Raw genomic sequence first — 24,109 nt, 5'->3', positions numbered from 1 at the left:
CCGGAGTGAGCAGAACTTCAGACACTTCACGTTCCAGGCCGACGCAAACAGGTCCAGTTGGGGAATGCCCCACTTCTGGGAGATCATAGCCACCACCTCTGGGTGCAACGACCAGTCGTGGCAGGGTAGAAATGACCTGCTGAGGCGATCCGCCTAGTCGTTCCTCACTTCCGGGAGGTGAGAGGCAGTCAAGTGGGAATTGTGCCTCACGGCAAAGTCCCACAGAAGGATAGCTTCCTCGCAGGGGGCCGAGGAGCACAGTCTCCCCTGCCTGTTTATGTAAAACATGGCTGCGGTGTTGTCCGTCAGCACCTGCACCACTCTGCCTGTCAGGAATTGGGGGAACACCTTGCACACTGGGCGAATGGCCCTCAGCTCCTTCACGTTGATGTACAGGAGCCTCTCCTCCCCCAACCAGAGTCCCTGAGTGCCTAGGTTGGCGCTGATGTGGGCTCCCCATCCTACGTCCGAGGCATCAAAAATTAGGGTGACTGACAGGACGAGTTCCCTGAATGGAACGCCCTTCATCACTGCCCTGGGAGTCTGCCACCAGTTTAGGGAAGCTAGGACGGGCAGGGGAAACTGTGGCCACCCGGTCCAATGGGTGTCTGCTCGGAACATATACCGAGGATAACCATGCCTGAAGCGGTCTGAGCCTCAGGCAAGCTAGTCTCACTACGTACGTGCAGGCCGCTATGTGTCCTAACAGCTGTAGGCAGTGCCTGGCTGTTGTCGTGGGGCATCGGTGCAGCTGGGAGATGATAGAGACCATCGCCTCGAAATGTGGCTGATGCAGAAAGGCTCTGGCCTGGGAAGCGTCCAGGGTAGCCCCAATGAACACTATTCATTGCACTGGGGGTAGTGTGGACTTCTGTTCGTTTATGAGTAGTCCCAGCCTGCTGCACGTGGAGCAAGCAAGGGTCACGCTTTCCTGCACTTGGGACCTGGACCTGCCCCTGATCAGCCAATCGTCCAGGTAAGGAAAAATATGCACACCCTTTTGTCTCAGGTGGGCAGCCACTACCGCCATGCACTTGGTAAACACCCTTGGAGCCGAGGACAGGCCAAAGGGCAGGGCTGTGAACTGGTAGTGGGAGCCAGACACCGTGAAACGGAGAAAACGCCTGTGGCTGGGGAGGATAGACACATGGAAGTATGCGTCCTTGAGATCGAGGCGGCATACCAGTCTCCTGGATCCAGGGCAGGGACTATGGAGGCTAGGGAGACCATGCGAAACCTGAGTCATTTGACATATTTGTTTAGATGATGCAGGTCTAATATGGGTCTCAGACACCCCTTCGCCTTGGGGATGAGGAAGTACCTTGAATAGAACCCCTCCCCTTCGACCTTGAGGGAGCATTTCCTCTGCTCCCAGGTTGAGGAGGGTGTCCGCCTCCTGCAAGAGGAGTAGCTCGTGAGAGGGGTCCCTGAAGAGGGTCGGAGGGGGGAGGGTTGTTGGGGGAGGTTGATGTAAACTGTAGGGCATAGCCCCCCAAGACTATCCCAAGAACCCAATGGTCCGAAGTGATTTTTGCCCAATCAGGACAGAAGGACCTTAACCTGTTTAGGAAGGGGCGGGGCGGATCCAGGAGAGCAGTCGGGACACACCCTCGGGCGCACTATCAAAATTGTCTCCTTTGGTTGCCCGACTTCCTGGGGGGCCCCTGCTGGGGAGCTGAGGACGAGCTAGGGGGCTGATTCCTTCTTCTAAACCCCCTGTTCCTATCCCTATTCCTATAGGGTTGAAAAGGCCTGGTGGAGGCCTTGGCTGCTGCTGCACCTGGGGCCGTGACTGACACCTGGAAAACTGGGGCGTGTAAAGGCCCAGGGAGCAAAACGTGGCCCTTGAGTCCTTCAGACCGTGCAGCTTCGCATTGGTCTGGTCAGAGAATAGGGCCAACCCATCAAAGGGGAGATCACCTCCTGGGACAGGCCCGAGGATTGCAGCCATGAGCACCTTCTCATACAGATGGCAGAGGCTATGGCCCTGCCCGCCGAGTCAGCAGCATCACAGGATGTCTGGAGCACTACCCTAGCTATTGTGGTTCCTTCCTCCACGATAGTGCTAAAGTCTGCAGCCTGGTCCTGGGTTGAAATTATGTCTGCTCAGGAGGGCCTGATGGTTGGCAATCCTGAACTGCAGGCTTGCCATGGAATAAACCTTTCTTATTGTCTTTGTTCTTGGGAGTGGACCCTGGCTGACTTTGCCTGTCTCGCTGATTAGCCATATCTACCATCAGGGTTTCCGGGGTGAACAAATACTCAAACCCTTCGGTCAGGACATGATATTTTTCCTCGGCCACCTTTGACGTAGGGGCGACCGAGGAAGGGGTTTGCCACAGGGCCTTTACAATCTTAAGGATCCTTTCGTGGACTGGGAGGGCCACTCTCGCTGGGGCAGCCGCTGCCAGCACATTAAAGAGGCTATCTTCGGCCTCTTCCAACTCCTTCACCTCCAGCCCCAAGTTGGAGGCCACCCTCTTGAGCAGCTCCTGGTGCGCCCTGAAATCTTCCAGTGGTGCCGAGTGGTCCTGGGAGACTGCCTCGTCAGCTGAGGAGGAAGAGGACTGCCGAGGGGCATCCTGCGGGTGCGCCCCCTCCTGGCGAAGGGTTGCACCGCTGAGGGTCCCTCCATGGGGTCCGACTCCTCGGACTGCACCCCCAAAGACATAATGGATTGGGGCCCCGGCCCCACCTGGATACCCCATGGAGCCCCATAAGGCCATTGTTGCGGCCATTGACCCTGGGACCAACCCAGGGCTGACTGCGCCACAGGCTGTGATGCTTTGTGGGGGTGTCGGCTCTCCCGACGACTGTCCCCCCTGGCAGACCCCAAGTCATCCGCATAGTCAGAGGCCCTGAACCGGCGGTGCCGTGTACATCCTCAGTCCCGGGCACCCTTCTGTGCCGGGGACCGCCCTCTCGACGCCTCTGATCTGGAGGATGATGAGAACTGCCTACGTCGCCGCGAGCATTGCCGAAGTCGCTCCAAAGAGCGAGAGGTACTGGAGCGTCATCTCAGTACCAATGATTTCCGCTGCCGCTTGCCTTGTGGCCCTGCAGACACCTTCGGTGACCGAGGTCGGTGCCGCTCCGAACTCCTCGGTGCCGAGCTGGACTCTGGCAACTGGATTCCACGTTGTGGACTGCGCGGTGCCGGGTCCTCCGACGGTGACCAGGTTCTGCGCCATCTCAGTGCGGGCGAACTCCTCGGTGCCAGGTCCTCCAACGGCGACTGGGTTCTGCGCCATCTAGGTACGGGCGAACTCCTCGGTGCTGGGGATCTGGAACGGGAGCTGTCCGAGTGCCACCTGGCAGACTTCGACCGGTGCTGCCTCCTGACATGCGCTGCCTCCGGTGCCAGGGATCGACGTCGGCGCCAAGAGGGAGGCTCTGCATCCTGTGCCTGGGGCAGGTTGGCTCGACGACGCCGACCTGGAGCGACTACTGGGGGAGCAGCTCTGTTCTATCCTCAGAGACCGTCCGGCGGGAAATCTTCCTCCTCATCCCGGGGATCTCCACTGACATTCAGGGGGACCCAACGCGGGTTTCCCCCGAGACACCGGCCCCTTCTCCCTCGGTGGAGGGGGGCAGGAGGTGGCATGGGCAAGGCCAACAAGGCTCTTGCCGCCTGAAAAGCCTCCGGTGTCGACGGCGTCAGCAGGGGCACTCTCCCACTCCCAGGAGTCGGGGAAGGCTCCCTGACTGGAGATGCAGGCACCGGAGAAGACTCGACAGGCCGGGTCCGGTGCATCTCCGTACTCAACCCTGCCCGTACTGATGGCACAGGGGAGTGTCCGCGCTCTGCACGCTGCTTCTTCCTCTTTGGTGCCGGCGATGTTGCACGGTGCCAAGTCAAGAGCGGTGCTAGCGGTGCACTCTGTACCAAGGTCACGCTCGGTACTTGCAGAGAGCAAGGCTAGTTCCAGCAACCATTACGGGCGGAAAGAAGGAACTGAGGGGGCGTAGGGCCGGCAGCACCTCATATACCGCGGCATGTGCACTGGGTTCCAGGGGGCGCCGGAGCCAGCCCTACAGGATCTGTTAAAGGGAAAAAAGCTCCAGATAACTATGCACAGAGGCGTGCACACATCTATAGTGGAATGGACATGAGCAAGCACTCGAAGAAGAACAATAGGAGCCACCTCCCAAAACATGGGCCACATCCCAGGATGGTCAGAAGCTGAGTTATGCAGGTGGAGCGGCTTCACTGGGGGGTGAAGTCCTTAAACCATTATTTGAGGACTTCACTAACTCAGTCATAGGTTAGGGGTCTATTATAGGAGTGGGTGGGTGAGGTTCTGTGGCCTGCATTGTGCAGGTCAGACTAGATGATCATAATGGCCCCTTCTGACTTTAAAGTCTAAAAGTCTATGAATGCAAACAAAGAAAGGAGGTTGGGTATTGTTTGGTGAAGCTGTCTCTCTCTGGGGAGAAGCAGCCAGAAGCAGCCAGCAAGGGAAACACTGGTAATGTGGGTCAGAAATCACAATGGGGATGATCAGGCCTACCGGTCAGAGCCGTGGCAGTCAGGCCTAACGGGCAGAGCCAGGGGGATCAGAGCTGGAATCAGAAGTCCACAACAGAGTTGGAGCAAGGCCAGAGTGACAGCAAGGCTGGAGCAGGACTAGGAACAGGGCTGGAGCAAGACCATGTCTGGAACAAGACCAAGGGCTGGGGCAGGCTAAGGCTTGGGAGTCACTATCATGTTCATGTGGCTTAATCAGACTCTAGTTCAGGGATGATTCATCAGCTTACAATGTGGCCCTGAAAGAAAGCTAATTGAGAGCTTTTAGGGCAGAGTGCTGGCTGGAAAGAGGCTTGGAAATGTTAGCAAAGAACCTACCGCTTATGATCTGTTCCTGTTATAATCAGGGAAACAAGACTTTGTGTACATTCTTTGTAAATAAACAGGATTGCATCAAAGAAATACCTGACTCTGCCATCAATTTCTCCTCCTAATGGAAACAACTTGCAAGACCCTGAATGCTAGCTAACCACTTGGGTCAGAAGGGATAACACTGTTGTAATAGCTGGATCCAGGGAGAGAAATTGTGACCTGGTATTCCTGTTGAACCAAGAAGGAACAAATAAGGAGCTACTCATAGAAATCAAAGATGGCTAAAATAAATTAAAACAACAGAAGGAACAAAAACAAGATCTACAGACTCTCAAAAGAATTTAAAACAAGAAATGTATACTCTGCATGAGTCAAAAGGGGTAACAGTACGCTTTAAATAACTACTAGCAAATGTGTGACAATTTCTAGGTATTTATTTGCTCTAATTAGAAGAAAGATAAAACAAGCTTTTTGATATTAAGCAAGAAATAAGCTTACCTGCATTGCTACTACTTTGCCTTTACTTTTGGGGCTAAGCGACCACTCGTAACTGACAATTTCATGATCATCACTGCTCTGGTTTCCATTCAGCGTAATGAAGTTTTGAGGCAAAGTTATTGCCTGATTTGGTCCTGTGTTGGCAACTGGTGGGTAATCCACTGGCTTGTTGACTGTCAGAGATGCAATTGTGGAGTTAGCTGTTCCATCTGAATCAATTACTGTTAACCTACAGGAAGAAGGAGGATATTGAAAATCCATTAGTTTGGATCTCTGCCAAGTCCTGAGTTCAGATGCCCATGTTTCTCCTGCAACAGGAGATGGCAACCTAAATAAATAAATAACACCTAAAACAAAGCAAAGTCAAGACCACTCTCCTGCCTTGATCTAGGTGTTTTTAATGTGATCAGCTGCTACAAAGGGAAATCCAGATTCCTGAACTCAGGTGTTATAGGTAAATGAGTAGGAAATGATTTCCTAACATTGCCTTGCACTATACTGAAAATATATTTGTAATTTTTTAACTCTACCCATTCTGGACCACGTGTCAAATTCTGGCTCCACTGAAGTGCTTTTAAGGACTGGAAGGTAGGAGCTCTGGGTTCTATTCCCAGTTCTGCCACAGATTGCCTTTGTGACTTTGGACAGGTTGCTTTAATGTCTCTGTACTTCAGTTTCTCCATCTGTACATGAGTATAATAAATGGTCACTTCACACAGGCCTTTTGAGACTTCATTACTGTATGAAGAGCACTTTAATATCCTTATTTGGAAGGCATCCTAGAAGCAATACCAATAAGGGCAATGGGTCAATTTCCATTCTCATTTACACCACTATGAATATGGAGTAACTCAAGAAGTCGTTAGAGCTGCTCCAGATTTACATCTGTATAAAACTCAGAACACAATATGGCCCTATGTCTAAGCAAGAATTAACCCACAAAGCTTGCACAGAGCACCACACTTTACACACATGTATATGAACTCTCTAATGAGGAGAGATTCATTATGTTGAAGATGTTATGTGATCACGTTATGTTACTATGCAATTTCAAAACACCCTGATAGTTCTGCCTATAAAAGGAATGCAAGACTGGGCCCTAAACTAAAAGTTGCTAGAAAATGGAGAATATATCATACTGCACAAACACTCAGAATTACAACAACAATCTCTTCCGTTGCACTGAAATCTGGATTGGCTCCAGTTTCAGCAGGCTATGCTAGGAGGCAAACGGTAACAGGGAGAAGGCTTTATGGAAGAAGTTAATGATTCTTGCAATATTGACACATCACAGTGCTTTGCAGTGATCAGTCTCCTAATCCCATTTTGTCTACTGTTAGTCCTAGAGCGTGACTACAACAGCTGACTACATACAGATACCAAGAACACTTGCCAATTTGTGGAATGAAAAATAATGAAATGAAAATATTCTCTCCTCAATTATAGAAAATATTTGGGAGGAGGGTGAGTTTCTGATGCATTATTTTGCATAACAACATGCTGCAAAGCAAATGTGACGCAACATGTCAGTTTTCTGAAATCAGTGTGTTTATTGATTATCCTATTCCCTAGGATTCTTCACCAAGCTAAATTGAGGGGAATAATTTGGGGAAAAAAACACAGCCATCTGTTTGAGGGGGCAAACATCACCACAAAGAATATTTCCAGAGGGGTAGCCATGTTAGTCTGTATACAGCAAAAACAAAGAGAGTCCTGTAGCACCTTAAAGACTAAACATTTCTGCGGGCATAAGCTTTCGTGGGCTGCAACCCACTTTGTCAGATGCAAAGAACATTATTATTTGTATTACCATAGCACCTAAGAGCTCTAGTCATGGACCAGAATCCCAGTGTCCTAGGCACTTTACAAATAGAACAAAAAGATGGTCCCTGCTCCAAAAAAGAAAAAGAACTTGAGTTGAAATCATGATGTGCTGCTTGAAACACAGGAGGAGGGAAAGCAGCCCACTTACCGGAAAGTGTAGTTGCCAGGAACAAGGTTAGACAAGTGCAAAACAGGCGTGTCAGCTGATGCCTTCTGTTCTCTCAAGGGACCTTTAATTTCCTCCCAGTGGTAACTCACTATTTTAGTGTCATCTCTACTTTCTACATCAAGTAAAGAAAAATACCAGAGTCCGGCATTAACAGTATGAATATTAAAAACTCTCATACTAGGAAACTTTAATTGGTTTTCTATATTTAACTTTTCAGACATGTTCACACACATATGAAAATACAGAGCAATCTCAATTTGCCAACAGTTATTAAACCACAACATCTTACCCAAGGCAGTATTTCCCTATATTTAGAATAAGGTAACTCCTGGTTATGGTGAGGGTAAATGTTGATTTTTTTAATGGCAACAAATCTACATATATATGTAGATGTATAATATGGCAATTATATTTAAAAGGGGGTATATTTAGCTTCCTTATTCCATTTTAAAAAGGAAAACAAGTCATGAGAGGATATAAAATGCCTATGACATACCAGAGACCATAGGTAATGCCACTCCAGCGCTTAGTTATCTATTTAGACCTCAATCCTGCTTAACTTTAAAATACATTAGTAGTTCCATTGGCTCAATAGGGCTACTTGTGCATGTAAAATTAAGCACATATATAAGTGTTTGTATGATTGGGGCCCAAACACTGGAGATTAAATAAACACCAATAAAAACAGAAAGAACGACTCACGATGATGATGATGAAGAGTGAGACTGATATTCAGCACAGAAACAAAGCAGAAGGAACAAGGGCAGGCAGGCATGTTCAGAAAACTTTACCCCATATTGGAGCTGTGAAGAGTAGGAGCAACTAGAGAAGTGGTTGTACAAGAGGTCTCAGCCTCCCCTATGTAACATGGAGAGATTTCCATTCTGGCCTGTAGAGACTGGCATGAAAGATGACAATGGGAACTGCAGGAAGGACAGGGAGGGGCTATGAGATTAACATGTCTGTGGATCCAATGGCCCCCAACACACTAGTCTTGTGGAGAAGCAGCTGATGGGGCTGCACCAGAGCCCTGCACTCAAACTGGAGAATGCATTTCATCTTCCCAACCTCACCATGCACTTGATTACGTGAAGTCTGATTGCTTGAGCTTTACGTAGGTGATGAGAGTAGAAGGAAACAGACAGCGTGAGAGCTCAAGAGTGGATTATTCCTTAATGAATTTAATTTAGCCTAACACTTTATACATATGATCTCCTGCCATGCACCTTGTTTAGTCATATATGCCCTGATTCAGCAAGATGCTTAAACACACGCCTCACTTTAGCCACATGAAGCGTTCCATCAACTTTGGTGGCACCACTCGTATGCTTGAAGTTAGGCACATGTTAAGTACCTCGTTGTATCAGGGGTTTACCCCAGTGCAACGTGAATATAAAACTTTGCCACCGATAAGAGTGAATGAATTCTATTCTGATAGCGTTCCACATTCATGCTCCCAGGCATAAATGACTGCATAGTGGCACAGTGGTGGAGAATCAAGCCCAAAGTCTAGGAAATGTTGCTTTCCACTTGAAAATGGATCTATAGAGAGCAGCTTTCGTATTTTATTAAAATAAAAGGCAAACAAAAATTACAACAGAAATGTTGGAGCTCAAATTTACTGACAGACAAACTTCATAATCAAATGTCACTTCATTGGCAGGACAGAGATAAAGGATGTAATGTTATGTATATATAGTACTGAGGCTCTTATACAATATGCAGGAGATGGTGGTAATAAGTTAAATTTACCACCCATAAGAAATAACAACATTACAACTCTATATAAGGATCAAAGTATAAAAACAAAGATATATATGCCCAGTACATACGACTGCCATCAATGAAAGTAGAAGTTGTAGGCAAAGACACCTCCTGAGCGTTGGGGGAAGCAACTGCTACAGGTGGCTGGTTTACTCTGACTGCTGTGTAAAAGAGGAACAGAAAACTATGTTTAAAGAAGACTTGTGCCTAGAACTCTATTCTGCTGAGATAGCTATCTGCCAAATCAACATTCAACCACTGAGCAGGAAGATTAATGCTTAGGCAGTGGGAAAAATAATGTAAGTTTTGGGTGAAATCAGATAGAAAATTTGCACCTAACAATCTATTATTTTCAATGGTGAGTAGCTAAAGAAAAGAACTTAAAAATAGTGTTTTCTCAAAGAACTATGAGCTATAATTAAACAAGAAAACACTGCTCAGCTTTGTTCAATGTATCATCTAACAACCCCAGAAAATTAATTTCCTGAAAAGTCTGAGACCTGCAATTAAGTTTGCTGGATACATAAAGTAATCCACACAATTTTGGAGCCAGACCGTAGATCTGTAAAACAACAGTCCCTCTAATCTTAAATTTAGGATCCAGACTGCGAGTGATGAGAATGGCATCATGGCTCACATATCACTACTGCTCCAGATCCTTGGCCCAGGCCAAGTTCCCTTTGTGCTGCTCTAGCTACACAAAGTGGACTTAAGGCCACCCCACTGGAGTATCTAGGAATTTCCTAGTGGCAGAAAGCTAGCACATGCAGCTCAAGAACACACGCTGTACACTCTGGGGCAGTGTAGGGCAAGGCAGGGGAAAAGGGGTTAGGTCAGAGTGCACTGTGTCCAACAGTCCTAGGCTGGTGACTGTTTCAAATGGCCCAAGTTAGATCTGTCCTGTGGCTGCTTTAACTTGTGTCAGGGGCCAGTTCAACCCCAAAGAGCCCTCGGTGTCTCACTACTGGAGGAGGCAGTGAGGTCTATGCAGAGACAGACAGGTGAAATAATTCCACCTCAGCCCTTCCCCATCCATGCAATGAGCTCTGAAACAGCTTGGGATGCAGCATTTAATTCAATTTAGAAAAAATTCCCTGAAGAAATTCCCTGAATGCAAATCTTTTTGTGTGGTTAGGCGACTAGTTATTCTTTTAGACCACTAATGAATCTTTTTTTAAAAATGCGTTGAACAAGCCGTTATGCTGAAAAAGACAACCTAGTTACTATTTGGGCAAACTGATTTACCTGGTTTGACAGTGACATTTACAAATCCTTCTCCAAATGCATTTTCACCAGAAACGGTCACTTTGAAGACATAGAGGCCTACTGACAGCTGAAGCATACAAAAGAGTGTTTCCAGTTACAAGTAGGAATTTCACAGAGATCATCTGAACATTTAAAGATTTGCCCATCATACTGTAAACAAGCGACTTGAAATCCAGAGCTCCATCTATAAAGACAGGCACAAAGTGCTGGTCGTTGGCCAGTGGTGGGAATTGAGAAGGAGCCACTTAAGACACTTTTACTTTGCCCTAAAAGATCATCAGAGTCCTCTGAAAAACTCTGTATGCCTCGAGAAGACTCTGTGATACGGGCAGAGGAAACAAGGGAGCCTTGACAGTCAGTGAAACAAGATTAAACTTCTCTGTGATGCATAACATATCAATTCAATTAAAAGAATAGGAGGGTCCCATTTTACTCTGACGCTATAGGTCACCAACTTTTCCCTTCTGTTCAGGAACATGTTAGGCCAGATCCTCAGCTGGCATGTACTGAACACGTAATAGCTCCACGGATGTCAGCAGAACTATGCTGATTCACATTAACTGAGGATGTAGCCTTTTGGATAGCAGGTACAAATTGATTTATAAACCAACAATCCTAAAGCCAATCTGATAACTTGCTGAGGAAAGCACAATTGTGGTACTCAGACAAAATCACAGATGCCTCCAATGCAGACTGCAAAAATCTCATGGAGTGACTGTCTGAGTGAAGTGGGACTAAATTACATCTCACTTACTTTCGAGAGTTTCAGCGTGTGTGTATGCTTCCGTTCCATTTCACCCTCATAGTCAGCAGGGTGACTGATCAAGCTCCACTCATAGCTGTAGGCTGTTTCTGGGAGTGGGGAAAAAAAGAAATGATCAGCCTTGCCTTGAATATAAACAGCTGTGCACAGCCACATGGGGAAACAACAAAATGAAGTTGAATGTCCACAATGCAAAATAGTATAGTCAGAAACAACGACTTAATAAAAACGTAAGAATGGCCGTACTGGGTCAGACCAATGGTCCATCTAGCCCAGTATCCTGTCTTCTGACAGTGGCTGATGCCAGATACTTCAGAGGGAATTAACAGAAAAGGGCAATTATTGAGTGATCCATCCGGTCATCCAGCCCCAGCTCCTGGCAATCAGGGGCATAGAGACACCCAGAGCATGGGCTTGCATCCCTGACCATCTTGGCTAATAGCCATTGATGGACCTATCTTCCATGAACTTACCTAATTCTTTCTTTAATTCAGTTATACTTTTGGCCTTCACAACATCCCTAGCAACGAGTTCCAGAGCTTGACTGTGTGTTGTGTGAAGAAGTACTTCCTTATGTTTGTTTTAAACCTGTGGCCTATGGATTTCATTGGGTGACCCCTGGCTTTTATGTTCTGTGAAGGGGTAAATAACACTTCTCTATTCACTTTCCCCACACCAATCATGATTTTATAAATTTCTACCATATCCCCCCTTAGTCATCTCTTTTCTAAGCTAAACAGTCCCGGTCTTTCTAATCTCTCCTCATATGGAAGCTGTTCCATACCCCTAATCATTTTTGTTGCCCTTCTCTGTACTTTTTCAAATTCTAATATATCTTTTTTGAGATGGGGTGAACAGAACTGCACTCAGTATTCAAGGTGGGGGTGTACCACGGATTTATATAGTGGCATTATGATATTTTCTGTCTTATTATCTATCCCTTTCCTAATAATCCCTAACATTCTGTTAGCTTTTTTGACTGCCACTGTACATTGAACAAATGATTTCAGAGAACTATCCACAATGACTCCACAATCTTTTTTTTTTTTGAGTGGGAACTGCTAATTTAGACCCCATCATTTTGTATGTATAGTCCAGATTACGTTTTCCACTGTGCATTACTTTGCATTTATCAACATTGAATGTCATCAGCCATTTTGTTGCCCAGTCACTCAGTTTTGTGAGATCCCTTTGTAATCCTTCGCAGTCTGCTTTGGATTTAACTATCACCAGTAATTTTGTATCATCGGCAAATTTTGCCACCACACCCCCTTTTCCAGATCGTTTATGAATATCTTGAACAGTACTGGTCCCAATACAGATCCTTCGGGGACCCCGCTATTTACTCCTCTCCCCTGTGAAAACTTTTGATGTTTGAGTCTGGGACCTGAATCGCTGCTCCATATAATAATATGTGTCAAGCTGCTGCAAAGTGCTGTAACTCAGTGATCTGAAAGGTGGTGGGGGAAGAGGGCTGCAAATGAATGGACTGCAGGTATTTTAACATGAGTACTTACTTTCCTCATGGTCACTGACACCAACTCCTGAATGTCCTGGTGCTAAGCGCTCATGCACAAAGAATTCATTCTTTGCACCAGGAGCCAACAGCATTAAGAAAGGCTCAGTTTAGTGGCTGCAGCCTAAATTTGTTTCTAGTAGATGGTGTAAGTGGACACATTAGTCCAGCTCCTCCCTGGTATAAATCCGTGTAGCTCCAGAGGAAGATCTGGTTAATTAATTTGCATGCTGAAACACAAAAACCACACCCACTAATCTCTAAAACCCACTTGGAAACCCACAGCTGGTGCCACAGAGAACTGTCTCTGCAGATTAGAAGGGGAAGTTCTGCCCCATGGATCTTGTCCTAGCTATGGCGGTACATACAGCGTCAAAGCCAAACGGTGTTCATGTGTCAATATTTTGGGTCTCCTTGTTTGAAAAGACTGTTAAAATTCACCTGTGGGTGGTGCTGGCACAACAAAGGCATTCAGTTCAACTTCACTTTTTGGTAGAGTCACCTCTAAGTTATCTCCAGCTGACACCACAAGTTCTGAAGAAGATAAACACATTACGTCTTTAAAAAATAGAATAAGGGGGGGGAAAAATTGATTTGAAAAAGAAATTGTAATAGGGATTGCATTTTTATTGTACATCATCTGGCAACTTTCTGAGTAAGGACGGGAGAGAATTACATTTTCTTGATAAATTATCAAGAATAATCAGGATTAAGAATTAATCTGCTCTTACCAGCCTACACTTGAGAACTGCCCCCACTGAAGTTGAAATCAGAATTAACTCATTTCTGTTTTAAATACATGTCCGTGGTTTTTCCAGTACACCATCTACATTCGTTTTGCTCTGAATCATAATTTTCCCCCACAGTACAGATATGGACATTTGGGAGACTAAAGGGCAAAAAGTGGTGAATTAGAGAGGACATGTATGAGAAACTGAGCATAGCTGCATTCAATCTACATGTAGTTTTTCCTCAAGTTTCCCAATCATTAGTTTTCCATTTCCATCAGATACCTATAGAGGGGATATATGCAGCAAACTAAGGGCCACAATTTGGCTAACCCTGTACAGGTGCTCTATGGAAAGAAGAGAGTAAAGGAAGCCTCCTCCAACCTCCAAACCCCCATACATGATGCTTCCAGAAAGCCATTGCTAGCGTTCCTTGAGTACAGACCAGGAACCAGCAAGCACCGTGGTTCCCAACATGTGGCCCACAGGCCATGGCTTTCAAAGTGGCCCACTGCTCCCCTCCTTCTGGCTGCAGAAGGGACCTACTGCCTAAGGACCCAGGCGAAGTGCTGCCACGGGACTGCAAGACCGGTGCAGCTCCTTGCTGCAGCCAAGGAGCAGGAGATCAGTGCTCCCCCCCTCCTGGCTGTAGCAGGGAGCAAAGCAAAGTGTTCCACCTGGGTCCATAGACACTGGGGTCCTTGCTGGAGCCAGAGGGAGGGGAGATCAGCGCTCCCCTTCTTTGGCTCCAGAGAGCAAAACACTCTGTCTGGGTCCCTAGGCGCTAGAGTTCCTTCTAGAGCTAGAGGGAGGGGAGCACTGATCTCCCATTCCCCTGGCAGTGGCTGCAGAATGGAGCCACAGCCCAGGGACCCAGGTGGAGTGCACAGGGCTACAGGATGCATGCGGTTTCCCTGCTGCAGCCAGGGGGACGGAAGAAGATCAGCGAGGAGGGAGGCAGCCTCTAAAGAAGAGAGGAACTCGATCCTTAAACCCCCAGTCTGGAGGAGGCAAATTTATGGCCCAAATATTTTGTTAAAATAATGTTTTTGCCCTGCAGCAGGAGGTCAGGTCATCCTCTCTGCAGTTATGGAGGCAGAACCAAAATCTGGTGGGCTCTTCACCCCTGTCAGTGACTGATAGCTCAGGTGCTGCACGCAGGCTGAGTGCCTATTGGTTTAATGGATCTGTGGACCTTGCAGACAGAAGAGAATAATGCTGTGCTGAGGAAAAGTTAGTCGTCAGAACTTCACACTTAAGACCCTAGGGGTACATCTACACTGAAGAAAAAAAAAACCAACTCTGCAATAGTAAGTACCGGAGCCCGGGTCAACTGACTCGAGCTTGTGCTACAGGACTAAAAACAGCACCGTAGACACTGCGGCTTGGGCTGGAGCTCAGGGGAGTTACGTCCCGCTGGTGACAAACACAATCATTTTCAAGGAAAGAAAATAACCCAGCACCTTGCACAGACGGCTCAGTGCTAGATAATCCATAGAAACAGCTCGGACAGTTACTCTGGTCATATCTGTGACGGTCCCTCAGCTTAACGGTGTGTGAAAAGGGAGCACAGCTGGAGAAATGCCTGGCCATTACAGCCAAGGTGAGCGAGCATGCCACTGACCACTCTGTGCCACGCCTTTTTTTTAAGTTCCATCGGTTCTGAAAGGTCACGCAATGATCACGCAATGATCCTCCAGAGACCCCTGCTGAAAACGATTTCTCACTAAGTCTAAAAATAAATCTTTTTTCTGAACATAAAACTACTTTTATAACGATAGGACCCTTGTACATCCTCACTTGTGCAAAATTCCTGTTCACTCAGATTTCAATGGGAGTTTCGCCTAAGAAACGGTTATGGGATTGGGCCTGAAGTTGGTGGGCTGTAAGCTTGCCAAAATGGGACACTAGGTTTGAGGTGCAGAGGAGGGTGGAACCACTAGCAGCAGCAAAATCTAATGGCAAACAACATTAAACTTGTTCAACCTCCTCCATTCAAGTATATGGATTTAACAATCGAGTTTTACTGTCTGACATTCAAGCAACACACTGACTTTTGGAAACATATTTGCACACAGACATTATCATTGTTGTCATCTCCATAGCAGGGAGCGGGGTATGTCCCTACATTCATACAAAGCCTGGGCTCAGATTCAGGTTTGAGTCCAAGCCCCCCTGCTGCCCACATGCCTATCGACCTGACTCAGGTCAGCAAACTCTCAGGACCTGGGTCCTAGGCCCCTGCAAGGGAGGTGGGCCAGAGCACGAATCTCGCTGTGACTCAGGTCCAAGCCTGGTCACTTTGGAGTGTTGGTGCAGCTCAAGCCGCATACCCATGTCAGAAGGTTTGAACAGTGCAGCATGAACATGATAGCATGACTGCGAGACCCGGTTCCAGCAAGTGTAAAGCCAGGTTTACAATGCAGTGTGGATGCTGAAATGTGGGCTTGGAAACACCAAATCAGAAGCTGGGGTCTCAGACCCCGGCTCAGAGTGCACTGTAGGCACACCCAGAGTGAGAAAGCTTTATCACACGGGGCCAGTCTTGCAGCATGCTGTGAAAGTAGGCAGACCGTAGATTAGCCGGCTCTCCTTCGGAGGCTCATTCCACAGCCAGTCCCCCTCAGCCGGGAGCACCTTTGAAGCATCTATCAGCAAAGAAACTAATGAACTCTGGCTTTCAGATTTTTTTTCCCCACGCAACCTGTGTCACAACCTTAAAGTACAGCGAAGCTGTGTTTTGGTATAAAATCTCCCCTGTCCCACTGAAGTTGGCAATCAGAAATGACTTGAGCTACCGATACGGCGCTCAGCGTCGGCACTGTTGGGGCCTCGGTGGAGGGTTATTTGCCTTACGAGGAGTCACTGTTTCTCAGCTGCTTATTTTAAAAAGTTCGGCCTTGAGGAAAAGTTACCTGCTTTGGCAGCAGTGGGGGGAGATGTGAACTGCTGTGCAACAGTGGACTGAGAGAGGACAGCAACAGTGGGAAGTGATGTGAGCTCATCTTGTGTCAGACTCCACAGGGCTGTGGTTGGGGCTTGGAATCTTTCTGCAATTGCTTGGGTGGACTCCACATTGTCTGAAGGAGGGTTCTGGGAAGGCGTTAGAACCTAGACGAGGAAGAGGAAGGGTACAATTATTATGAACAAATCATTTTTCCTATTCAGATATTCTGTATGATGCATAAGCTGAGCCCAGTGACTGGTGTCATTTAGATATCCTGAACATGAAGAAAAACACTACCAAAAAAGGCCCAGTCTCCCATCAAATTTTTAGAAAACTACTTTCAACTTCAACAGGAGTTCCAGATGCAGAACAATGCAAGGATGTGGCTATTCAGATAAGATGCCTTGAAATGTTATTAAGGTCACCGATTGTTCTCATCACTATGGATAGTAGCGAGGGTGACCAGATAGCAAGTGTGAAAAATCAGGACAGGAGCTGGGGGTTTTAGGTGTCTATATAAGGAAAAGCCCCAAATATCGGGACTGTCCCTATAAAATTGGGACATCTGGTCACCCTAATAGAAGCAATAATGGCACAGTAAGACATACCTAAAAATAGTCATAAACCACCATTGATCTGACCTCAGAAAGTCAGAATGTATCAGTGTGACACAATAAACCATTATTCTCACTATATCATATTTACAGAAACATAACAGATAATTTGCATCTTTTACCAGCTATAGCCATTCTGTTTATCCGAAGGCCTGACAATTGTTTTATGCCTCTATATTTTCTTAATGCTTGCAAATAAAATGCCACAAATCTCACTTTCAGTCATCTACTTAATATAAACAGTGTTCTTCAGCTGACTCGCCCTATTAGCAGATGTTGGCACCCCAGACTTAAGGGAGGTGACAGTAAATCTTTGAGCAAGACGAGTTCTAGGACAGGAACAGCCAAGCATTGTGCCAGCCCTAACTGTGTGATTGTCTGGTTTTCCCAGGCCTACCTTCATGTTTTACTTACAGACAGAGCTCCTTCCCTGCACCAGTCCTTCGTAGCTCTTCTCAAGATTCATTGCTGTTGTAACGGTTGCAGGAAGACAGCCAGCTAATGATAGCAAGGGTGTGTGGCATTTGTGGATAACTGACACTACTATAATTACTTTTAACTGATTCAGAACCTTCAAACTATGCACATTATTGGCCCAGATAAACACATGATCTTGTTACTATCACCCTTGCCTTGCCTCCCCACTTCCCGTGTACAGTCTGTCACACTCACTTGTGTCTAGTCTTAAATTAGACTCTAAGCTTTTCAGGGCAGGGAATATGTCCACCTTCGTGGGTAACGATTAAAGTTAAAGGTCTGTCATGGGTATTTTTAGTAATAGTCAGGGACAGGTCATGGACAATAAACAAAAATGAACTGAAGCTTCAACACGTCCCTGACTGTTACTAAAAATATCCTGGGGCAGGGGGAAAACCGAGCTGCAGGGGCTCGCAGCTACTCCAGCCCCGCTACTCCAGCAGGCTAGCCATCGATCAGCTGTTGAGCACCTGTAGTTGGCCGGCCAATCAGCTTTTGGTGGCAGCCCCGGAAATCATGGAGATCCCAGAAAGTCACAGAATCTGTGATTTCTGTGACCAAATCGTATCCTTAATAATGATTCTGATCTACTGATAAGGACCTGGACACTGACCTTCTAGGATGAAAAGCATTTCTATGGTGCTTCAAAGCACAACACAAATGGTAATAAATCACCTCAACACACCTGTGACATAGGCAAGTATCAGTATTCCCATTACACTGACTTATTTTATTGAACAGAGGCAGAGACTTGAAATAACTTGACCAAGGTCACACACTGACGCAGTTCCATGGCCAGGATACAAATGCAGGAATTGCTGAGTCCCAGCCCTGCGCACAGTCCCCTAGACCACATTACCTTAGTGCACATCAGGATGCATGTTGTATGCTGAGCTGTTAAAGGACAATGCATTTTGAAGGTCAGAAAGCCAGAATGCCATAAAGATATGTTGTAATCCGGATCCATGTCCACAAGCCTGAAAATTTAAACTGGGATTCCTATACCTAACTATAAGAAGCCTTACTCCTTACTGTCTGATAGATACCCAAGTGCCTTCCCTTGATCTCAGTAGCATTGCATTGCAATTAAATTAGGGCTATAACAGGATAAACGTTTAAACAGTGAGCAGCATTCTCATCGTTTAGCGAATTAATCAAACGTTTAAACGAGAGTGCCCGAGCCGCCCAGCTGATACAGCTCAGAGATCATATGCTGGGGGGAGGAGTTACTCATTCATTAGCTGAGCAACTCAGCCCAGCTGCTGTGGCTCAGAGATCATGTGCTGGGGTGGGGGTGAGGGGCGCTGGCCTGGCTATCCCTGAGAACCTGAGCAGCCCAGCTAGTGCGACTCACAGATTGTGTGATGGCGGCGAGGAGTTACTCATTTATGAACTGAGTCATTCAGTCATTAACACATAAATCATTAACTCCCCCAGTCATCAACTAATTAACTCTCTCTCTCTCCTAGTCATCAATAAATTAACTCTTTAAATCACAGTGGAAGGAGCTCACAGCGTTTCTAAATATAGAACATTTAAACAGATTGCTCATTAGCCGAATTTTTACATCCCTAAATTAAGTTAGCCGGGAGAGGGGCTGTTTGTAACCTGATCGCAGTGAACAATGCCAGGCTGAATTTGATTTCCTTCAGGGCTACACTAATCTATTTTGATCTGAAAAAGAACTACAAAGCAGAACACTTCATTACTTCTTCTGGGATCTTGAGGTACCCTACCTCTTTTCCCAGGTGGCCACTGGCTTGTACAGGTGGTTGTCTGGCTGCTTCACTTTCAGTGGATTCCACTGGAAATGGTGTCATCTCAGCGAGAGATGGCAGCTTCTCCTTGGCTTGTTCAACGGAAACAGCGTTTGATTTGGACCCACTTTTAGTCATGAAATTTTCCAATCCACTGTCTTCACTCTGCTTTTCAGCCAAATCCTCATGCTTGTCTCCATTATCAGCTACTGAAGAGTTGAAGCCATTGTCACTGGTCACCATCAGGCCCCAGTCTGTGTAATCAGCACTCTCCTTCTGTTCGTGCTTGATACTCAGCTGAAAGGGATCCTGCTCCAATTCCCTGTAGTCATCAGTGTATTCAGGTATCTCCTCAAGGTTGTGGTCTTTACTCAGCAAAGACAGCTCCTTCAGGTTACTCACTTCCTCAGATGGCTCACCCTGTAGTCCCAAAGAGTGAACCATATTTGGCAGCACCTGTCCATATCCAAGCAATGCAGCTGGCCTCTGAGAAGGCCTAAGTACAAATGTAAGGTAAGACTTCACGGTTTCGATTTTCTTGGGTTCACAATTTTCTTTATGTTGGCAGTTCACAATGTAGCAGCGCCGTTCAAACATCCAGGACAAGTCACAACCCGACAGATCGCAGCAAGCCGCTGTGCAGTCTGCCATTGACACAGCATGGGGAACTCTCATGATTTTAGTGGTTTCTAAATTAGGAGATATCACTGCGTCCGCATATGTGGCTCCTTCCCTGCACTGCTCACAGAAATATCCTGAAACAACATAGTCTGACATTAGGCAGAGAACTATAATCACACAGTTGTATCAGTCGTCATCATGCCTTGGAGAGACTTTTCATGCAAGGGCAAAAATTTAAACCATATTAAGATTGAATATAAATCCAGTTACCATGCACAAGTTTCTGCAGTATTTTTCTTACGTTTGCTAATTTTTGAAGTTGTGTGTAGTAAGAGTAACATTTTGCACTTAGATAGCATTTCTCTTCTGATGGTCTCAAAGCTACTTATCCCACTTTACAAATACAGAAGCTGAGGCAAAGAAATTACGTGATTTGCCGAACATCCTACAGCAAGCTAGCAGCAGAGCAGGAAACATAAGAACCCTGATGGCACAGCATACATATTGTGACGCTAGTAGACCAGGGGCCAGCTCTCGCCAAGGCTGTAGGCATCAGTTGAGCACTGACAAACTCATAGCTAGAAACCAGACCAGCTCATCTGTGTGTTAGTATTGTTCAAGACAGGTGTTAGACATGTAAGATGTGTTCAGTGCTTAGACTCTATAAAATGCTTGTAAATTGCTGCATGCATTAATTTTACTTGTAATGTCTGTATTCTATGCTACAAGGTAGTATGTAACTTTTGATTTATAACTGTAAGAATGCTTGCTCTGAACCCAGACAGGAGGACTTGTGAACCCATCAAGAAGGACTATCATAATTAAGTGTGCCACTGCGAAACATCATGATAGAAAGACTGGGTTAATGGTCCTCTCACACCCGTGGAGATGTATGTGCAAGGAAGCTTGTCCCATTAGCTTGAATTCTGGAAGAAGGAAATGAAGAATTTTCATGTCAGCTATCTTTATCTCTTTGCTGTTTAGACTCGAGCTAGGAAACAAAAGCAGGAATCCCCAGGGTCAACCTGGATTAGCCCTAAAAGACATTCAGATTATTACACCTCTTACTCATGGGGGAATTCCGTGTCAAAAACCTAAAAATTCTGTGCACAATATTTGAAAATTCTGCAAAAGTTTACATATTTTATTTGTCAAAATAACACAATATAATCACACCAGTTTCAATTATTTTGGTAATTTATTTCAAAACACCTGTCAGTAAGTATGTCTGTAACAATACAGGCAACAAAAATGATTCAGGAAACGATTTTTGACAAATAGGTTCCTTACTGGGAATACTACATTTAAATATTGAGTAATTTTTCATTGAGTAATAATTCATTTAAACTACAATACAGAAACATATTTTCTGTACCCCTCAGAAGCAATGAAAAGGTTTGGGGAAGTCGGGGTAATGGAGGAGCGGAGGGAGAGGGAAGTAATGGCTGGGCAGGAGCCTGAAGGGTAGCTGGTTGTGGGTGGGAGAAATTTGGAACAGGGCGTTTGGGGGGTGCGGGATTGTTAGGGAGTTGGGGAGCCTCCCCCATGAAGACCCCAGCTGACCCCTAGCCTTTCTCATTCAGTCAGGCACATCTCTGTACTCCCTCTTCCCCCATCCCTAAGTGTCCCTACACCCCCACTCAGTCAACTCCTCCCCCTTCCCCCAGTGTCCCTGCACCCCCACTCCCATTCAGCCTCTGGCTCAATGCTGTCACCCCACTATCCCTTCTGAACCCCAGTCTGTGTGATTCCCCCAGCAGTTCCCTGTGCCCTGCTCTGTCCATCCCCGCATATCACATGCCTCCTCACCTGGCCCCACAGGCAGGGCACTGTGAGGAAAGTAGTCTCTGTTCCCTGCCTCTCTGGTCATGAGCCAGCTGACCTCTGCTTTGGCACCACAGCATCCCCTGGTGGACGAAAGGTGTAATTGCAGTGCCTCCCCAGCAGAATGTATTTTCTGCAGGGGGGAAAAAAATCTGCGGGAGACCTGAATTCTGAATGTACATAGTGGCACAGAATTCCCCCAGGAGTAAACTCTATCACCTTTTGGAACATTACATTGTAACATATTTGTGTATTTGTGTTGCCTGCTTTATCCTGTAAATAATTCTATTTTCTTTCTCTTAGTTAGTTTACTATAGGATTGGTTACAAGCAGTGTCTTTGGTGTGAGATCTGAGGTACAAATTGACCTGGGGTAAGAAACTGGTCTCTTGGGATCGGAAGCAACCTGGATCTTTTGTGATCTTTCATGTATGGCAACGCACTATAACTCAGTCCAGCTTGCCTGGGTGGCAAGATTGACTGGAGTGCTCAAGGGGACTATCTGTGACTCCACAGTAAGGCTGTTATATTGCTTCAGGAATTCAAATTTGTTACTGGGTTGGCGAAATCTAATTATAGATAGGGCCCTACCAAATGCACAGTCCATTTTGATCAATTTCACAGCCATAGGGTTTTAAAATTAGTCAATTTCACATTTTTAGATGTTTACATCTGAAATTTCATGGTGTTGTAACCATGGGGGTCCCGACTCAAAAGAGGATCGGGGGGTTGCAAAGCTGTTATAGGGGGGTCCCGGGATTGCCACCTGGACTTCTGCACTGCCTTCAAAGCTGGACTCTGAAGGCAGCAACCACAGAGCTTCCTGCAGCTGGGGGAGGATCTCCCCCTTGCTGTTGGCAGCAACCCAGCTGGGGGCTCCTCGCTGCTAGTCCCAGCTGGGCTGGGGAAGCACCATGGTTCTGGACTTCTGCCCCACAGGAGACACCTCGGCGCTTCTGCTCCATGGGAGAGGCCTCGGGACTCCCACAGGTTTGAAAATATCTATCAGAGTTCCGCTCCGGATGGCTCTGGCTGAATTTAAGCCCTGGCTGCCCGTAACCTGGAGTACCTCACAGGGGACAAAGCAATGGGGATGCTCACTTCTGCACTGCCTTCAGAGCTCAGCTCTGAAGGGTGCACAGCTGTGGAGCTTCCTGCAGCTGATGGAGATACCGAGGTGGGTCTGGTCTCCCCCCAAGAACAGCTGTACAGAAGAAAAGGAAATCCCATCCTTCCCCAGCCTGTCTGAGGCTAGCAGCTGGAGCCCAATGCATGGTAGGAGCCCCCGGCTGGGGCGCCCCCAGCCCTGCCCCTCCAACTCTCCTCTAATAGCTAGATTTCATGAGGGAAATCTGATTTCACAGTCCATGACTTGTTTTCACAGCCGTGAATTTGGTAAGGCCCTAATTATAGAACATACAACTGGTCTGGGATGTCTGCCCAGCTTTTTGACAGTCTGCCCTGAGGTTGGCAGTCATGATCAGGAACCACTCTAGACAGTGTGACACATATACTTTTTAAAATTTAAACTAAAATTCAAAAAAGCATCCACATTTTCCTTCTGGTAAGAAAGAAGAAAAGAGCCACATGACAGATGTTATTCACATCACTTAATGTACTATGTGAAGGTGCTCAGATACCAAAGTGATGGGCATAGTATAAAACCTGGATGGAATCTACTCTCTTGACTCCTAGTCCCCTGTTTTAACCACTAGCTCCTGCTGCCTCCCAAGAGTTTGCTCCTTCCAGGACAACATTCCCTTACTACTGGATCTTGCAGTGAAGTCATAATCTCCATTTGTGACATCCCATTTATTTCCATAACAAGAGACTATGACATCATGAATGCAGGATGATGACATCACATAGGATGAAGTAGAAAGGTGTGTGTGTGACGGGGGAAATCTTTCAATCAAGCACAAATACAGACAACACTTAGCGCAGTCAAATACTTTTTGTAACAAGAATTATGTTTCATGTTTGCTCCAGTGTAAAAAATTCCTCTTCAGAATTATTTATGTAAATAGTCACCTCAAAAATCCAGCCATAGTTAGAAAAGTTGCTATGTAAAAATGGCACATTCTTATTAACATGCTTTTGAGTCAGAATTGCTAACTGAACTGATGAAACCAAAATGTAACTGCTAGTGCCGCAGAGCTAACCCAATTTTGGAAGAGTGAGCTGGACTCAACTCTGCCTCGTGCATCATTGACAAAAGTGTCAGCTGAGCTTCAATGACAGAATCTTTATTACTAGTGATGGTGAAAGAAGCAGAAAGAAAACAGCCTGAATGTCAAATCCCTGGTTAAGGATAAAATCCAGCCCTCTGCTGTACTAGTGGGGAAAAAGAGAGCAGGAAGAGGCCAGCATATAAACTTGACATTTCCATGGGTGCTAAGCCAAGGAGCTGGCTACCATGTGGTCCTTGGAAAAGAAAAATAACAACATCCTCACCAAGAAAATGTACAATTTCAAATAAAAAATAATTTCATATAGTTTCTA

At 46.3% G+C, this 24,109-nt stretch overlaps 1 protein-coding gene across 1 annotated transcript in view; it reads right to left on the bottom strand.

Annotated features, from left to right (window-relative positions):
• KIAA0319 (KIAA0319 ortholog) overlaps positions 1-19,865 on the bottom strand; it is a 48,311-nt gene extending 28,446 nt beyond the window's left edge. Inside the window, exons 1-8 of the mRNA XM_067537459.1 lie at positions 19,143-19,865; positions 16,284-16,479; positions 13,082-13,174; positions 11,116-11,213; positions 10,341-10,428; positions 9,164-9,256; positions 7,311-7,443; positions 5,339-5,567 (exon numbers count right to left, since the gene is read on the bottom strand). Of these exons, the coding sequence (XP_067393560.1) occupies positions 5,339-5,567; positions 7,311-7,443; positions 9,164-9,256; positions 10,341-10,428; positions 11,116-11,213; positions 13,082-13,174; positions 16,284-16,479; positions 19,143-19,838 (1,626 nt within the window). The 5' untranslated portion in view covers positions 19,839-19,865. The remainder of the gene's footprint in view (positions 1-5,338; positions 5,568-7,310; positions 7,444-9,163; positions 9,257-10,340; positions 10,429-11,115; positions 11,214-13,081; positions 13,175-16,283; positions 16,480-19,142) is intronic.
• Positions 19,866-24,109: the final 4,244 nt, after the last annotated feature.

Source organism: Emydura macquarii, unplaced genomic scaffold, assembly GCF_026122565.2.
Source record: "Emydura macquarii macquarii isolate MOO-44397 ecotype Brisbane River unplaced genomic scaffold, CSIRO-AGI_Emac_v2 contig_431, whole genome shotgun sequence".
In the NCBI taxonomy this organism is placed as follows: Eukaryota; Metazoa; Chordata; order Testudines; family Chelidae; genus Emydura; species Emydura macquarii.
The sequence above is the reverse complement of the archived record's forward strand: the minus strand, read 5'-3'. Positions and strand labels throughout refer to the sequence as shown.